The 5,000-nt window shown below is 46.0% G+C and overlaps 1 protein-coding gene across 16 annotated transcripts in view; it reads right to left on the reverse strand.

Moving 5' to 3' along the window:
- Positions 1-5,000, reverse strand: part of macf1a (microtubule actin crosslinking factor 1a) — a 195,251-nt gene that overhangs the window by 91,852 nt on the left and 98,399 nt on the right. For all 16 annotated transcript variants that reach the window (XM_076301492.1, XM_076301490.1, XM_076301491.1 and 13 more), the window contains 3 exons: positions 4,918-5,000; positions 3,372-3,524; positions 1-135 (listed from right to left, as the gene is read on the reverse strand). The exon at positions 1-135 is cut by the window's left edge and continues 20 nt beyond it; the exon at positions 4,918-5,000 is cut by the window's right edge and continues 43 nt beyond it. In XM_076301492.1, coding sequence (XP_076157607.1) covers positions 1-135; positions 3,372-3,524; positions 4,918-5,000 — 371 coding nt within the window. The remainder of the gene's footprint in view (positions 136-3,371; positions 3,525-4,917) is intronic.

Below are 5,000 nucleotides of genomic sequence, written 5' to 3' on the forward strand. Positions count from 1 at the left end.
CTCCTGGTTGGGTGGTGGGACGGTGAAACACACAGACGGTACCATGGCTTCATTTCCACTAGGGCTGATGACCTTCCACTTAGTGCGCTGGGAGTTGTCCTCCAACACACACTCCTCTCCCTTTGAAATGGTGATCTAAACACACACACACACACACACACACACACACACACACACACACACCGGATAGACATGGAGAGAAAGGACAGAGAGACAAAGGACAGAAATAGTGAGACAGAAGAAAAATGATGGAGGGGTAGAAAGGTAGAAAGAGAAAGAGGGGATGAATGGTTAGAGGAGAGGGAGGCGGAGAGAGGTTTTGAGAATTTGAGTTACAAAAGTGCAAGTTAAACATGTGAATGACGCAAATGAAATGGCTTTGTGTAACCTACTGATGGTGATTCAAATGATAAAATGTTAATGCTGATGGTCACTAATGAAATATTACAACATAAAATATGGAGTAACTGTGCTGGCTTCATGACTTTCAAAGCCTGCTGCACTCAGAAGTTAAACTCACGTTCAACTTCCAGAGTGGCCCAAGCTGCTCTATGGGTGCCGTTTTAAAAGCTCAATGCAAGCCCAACTCAAAACCCAACCCCACCCAACCAACACTCATACCCCACTCATACCAATCTTGAAACTCAGATTAAAATCAGATTAGTTATGACATCTATGAGAGGGGTTTAGTAAGCGCAGAGTCTATATGCCCCTCGCCCCCCCTTTAATCATCAACCTCCACCCTGGCACATTCTGCACACCACCACACAGAGAGCTCAGTAACGCCACCAATCAGGTGCCAAGCAGTGATGGACACGCTGACAAAAAACCAAATCGCTATGAAGGGATGAGTGCTAGCACTACACTTGGCTGTCTGAGAGAGAGGGCAGCTTCACCCCCTGGTCATAGCAGCAGCAGCGGCACCCAGGTAGAGGGTAGTGCCCGCTGGTGGCATAGCGTTGGCAGTGTTGAGACGGACAGTGAGGAGAGGAGGAGGAGGAGGAGGAGTAGGAGGAAGAGGAGACGGTCAGCTGTAGTACCTGAACACTGGCCTGTTCAACCCCACGAACACACACACGAACACACATCCACACACACACACACACACCACAAAACACAGGGAGGGAGGAACAGGGGAGGAAGAGAGAGGGTGGAGGAGGGTTGGGCAAAGAGAGAGGGAAGGAGTGGGGGAGGAAGGGGAGAGGAGGGAAAGAGAGATTATTTGTGGCCACTGTTTAGAACTACATGTTTGTGGTGATGTGACAATAAGAGAACATGTGGTGAAGGGGCCCAAAACTGGTATGAAGATATGAAGTCATGAAGACATGAAGTGTGTGTGTGTGTGTGTGTGTGTGTGTGTGTGTGTGTGTGTGTATACAAGAGAGACCTAAATGCTGTCCTACTTATAAAGTAGGCTGTGTACAATACGATCTCCACACCACGGAACATATGAGGACAAAATTAGCCCAAGATATTTTCCGTTCATAACTCCATTGTTCTACTGTGTGTATCTCAGAGCTGCAAGTAACTTTCTCACAACATCAACACATTGTGAGAAGAAATGATCAGATCCAAACTAGAAAACCTAATGCTGAACCCAGACCTCCACTGGCCCACAATGCATTGCTCTTGCCTCTATGGATAGATAGGAAGGAGGTGCTCTGGTGCAGAAATAGCTCATCACAAAGGCACCTCCACCCCTGAGAGCCAGAGTGCAAACACAGCCTGCTGATACTTCTCTAAGTGTGCCAGAGGAGAGATATATATAATTTATAGCTTTTAGCCTCTCCAGTGGCATCAGGCTGCTTTTGACCGTCACTGAAAGCCTTCACACTCTCACATGAGCGAGAGGTGAGAGGGGCCAAGAGCAGTGGATACGTTCTCTGTTTTTTATTAATTAATACGGTGAAGGACAGGTATATGTATTTTGGAGCATGCTTATAGTGAAGCAGCCATAATAAAACATATCAAAATGACAAAACTGTGTCGCCTTAAAAGCTAAAAAGAAAGTCAGCACTTTAACCGAGAATAACTGAGCACAGGGTGGTCATTAGATGAGTACTGACCTGCAGAACCCCCCCATCAACCAGAACTACATTATTTCTGGATTTCATTGGCTAGGTGTGTGCTCTGTCAGAGCATGTAGGTAAGCAGTCAGCCAATGAGTGGAGAGTAGACTGTGTGTGTCGGAGGGCAGGAGAGGAAGGTGCATGAGAGACAGGGGAAGTGGGGTGAAATGAGGCACAGGTGTGGACAACAGCAGGTAGGACAACTTTGTATGTTTGAGTGTCATAACCAGTCAGAAATTGAGCTAACACAGATTAGCAGCATTTGTCAAGGTCTGGGATATAATATGCTATCTCAATAACATGGTATCTAAAAGAAATAAACAGGTATGTAGATCTGAAATGCTAACTAGTAACATCGCCATCTCTGGGCTGGAGCCTTTTCAGAATGGCTTGGCTTGTGGAGTGCTCCTGGTCAGCAGTGTGCCTATCCTATCCTTTTGTACATCATGTGGATGGCCAGGTCTGTGTGCAACAGTAACCCAGGCAAGTGATTGCACTATGATGCACTAGGGGTGGAAGACAAGGTGGACTGTGATGCAGTGAGAGCTGTTCTGATGAAAAACCCTGGGTCCAGCATTTATGTCAGTTTGACAAGTATGGCCCACCCACATATACTTGTGGAACAAGTATGCCACGTCTTGGCAATGGCATTCCCTTCATGGTGCTATCCTCTTTCAAAAAAGGATGAATGCACCTACTGTAGCCTAACTGCATATATTGCTCAGGAATGGCTCGGGAAACGTGACCAGCAATGCGCTACCCTGGCCTCCGGTCCTCCTGATTCCAATCCAAACGAGCAGGTGCAGGATATGAAGGAACAACAAGTGCGACCCATGACCGCTCCACCTCACAACTTACAGGACTTAAAGGATCTGCTGCTCAGGCCTGAGTGCCAGGTACCACAGGGTGCCCACAGGGCTCTGCATTTACTGCAGAGTTGTTTTTATTTATTATAGTATTAGGCAGGTGGTCATTATGCTTTGGCTCATCAGAGAAGCGGTGTAGCCTACGCGATATGCAGGACTACGCAGTATACCCACTTAAAAAGCATCACCATCTCAGTATACCCACTTAAAATAGACAAGAATACGTATTAACATTTGGGGTTGATCACAGTATACCCACTACAGCTAACTAGACTACACCACTGCATCATATATGCGTATGTGTGCACAGGTGTGAAAAATGTGAAGTAGGTGCGAAGTTGAGGCTGTGAGGCTGTAGTGTGTGTACATGTATGAGTGTGAGTTTGTATGTGTGCGAGTGAAAGTGGGTGTATATGAGCTCTGTTACTTGTCTCACCTCAATCTGCCGGTAGTCACAGATGGCTCGGATGGGTGTGGCTGTTCCCAGGGTTCCTTCTGATCCACGGGGGCGGAGCTGGACCACTGTCTTGGCCCGGCCCACCAGGCTGGCCACTGAGCTGCGGTACTCAATCAGCTGTTCCTTCTCCTCCTGTTAGGCACAGCCATTGGTGCAGAGCATGTCAATAACCATCTTCCTGGGTGAACTGCCTCAAGTAATGACACAATTCAATGATTCAAAGTGCCCTAAATACACATATTATAGTAAAAATCCATATGACGCATAACAAAAATGATTTTCTCTGCTAACACTATAATAATATCATGCTTCCACAATGTATGTAATGTCTGCCCATCAGTTTGAGACTAACAAAAAAATAATGCAAGTCACTCTAAGCTGTCTATTAATAGCTTGTCTGTGTGTTAGGGATGGTGACAACCTTCAGCGTTAGCATTGTTTTCCGTCAGCAATGTCTAGCTGAGTGAATAAACCACAGCCCTTACAGCAACTGTTAGCATAGCTTCTCCTAATGTTAGCGTAGCTTCTATGCAAGATACTGCTAATGGACTCAGGCGCCACTTTGAGTGCAGTGAAATTATGTTTCCTCTGCTACCCCTCCTTAGACTCAGGGTTCATTAAGGCTACATCAGCGCCGCCCTGGCAGAGAAAAAGTGCTTGAGGGAGATTGAGGAGCGCTAATAGCATTATCCCCTGAATCTCAGATTGACCAGCGGCATTAAGAATTATCGCTAGGGCTAGGGAATGGTGTTGCTGAGACTGTGAGTCACAGAAAAAAAGGGAGGAAGGAGATGGATTGAAAGGCAGTTGATTAAATGAAAATAAAGAAACCAAACATTAGCAACGGAGCTCAGCCTCTAATCAGCACATTAAATCTAGGCTAGACGACTGGTGTGTGTGTGTGTGTGTGTGTGTGTGTGTGTGTGTGTGTGTGTGTGTGTATTTCTTGCAAATCCCTGCCAAAGGTGGGATGAAGGGCTACATCCAGAAACTGTAATGATCTGACAGATGCTCTCTTGGCCTGGACACACTCTGAACCTGTAAACCTGTCCTTACCCAAACCTCATATCTTTTACAGTCAAATTTCACCACCGGGTGATATCTAAGTTGAATGTTTTTTTTTGTTTTTTTTTCATTTCTGGTGCTCCGGCTTTGGGATTTGTTCATATAACGTTTGGTAATGGATCACTGTTTCTGTCTATAAATGTTTAGTTTATTACACTGCAGTGAAAGAGGAACCAGCATGATAAAAGACCTGTGTGTGTCTGTGTGTGTGTGTGTGTGTTTATACTGCAGTGCGGCTGGCTCTGCATAGCCAAAGAGCATGCCCAGTTCTCAGGCACTCTGTGCCACTCTTTTGAACTGTGCCATCTGCTGTGAGTTACATTGGTAGGCCTATGTCAGGAGACGCTCTAATCACAGCAGAACAAAACGGGTGATTAGGCATCTGTGCTTCTTCAACCAAACATATCTCACCTCCAAATAATATGAATAATGTAATGAAGAAAAGGCGAGAATTGGTTACCATGGAGTCCTGCAGCAGGTCTTCCAGGCGGCTCAGTCTGCTGTTCTTGTCACAGGTGTACTGCCTCTTAATGGAGTCTTGCA

The sequence above is a fragment of the Alosa pseudoharengus genome, unplaced genomic scaffold (assembly GCF_046254945.1).
Source record: "Alosa pseudoharengus isolate Yale_2024_CS ecotype anadromous, Long Island Sound unplaced genomic scaffold, YU_APseudo_1.1 YU_APseudo_1.1_scf_23, whole genome shotgun sequence".
Taxonomy (NCBI): Eukaryota; Metazoa; Chordata; class Actinopteri; order Clupeiformes; family Clupeidae; genus Alosa; species Alosa pseudoharengus.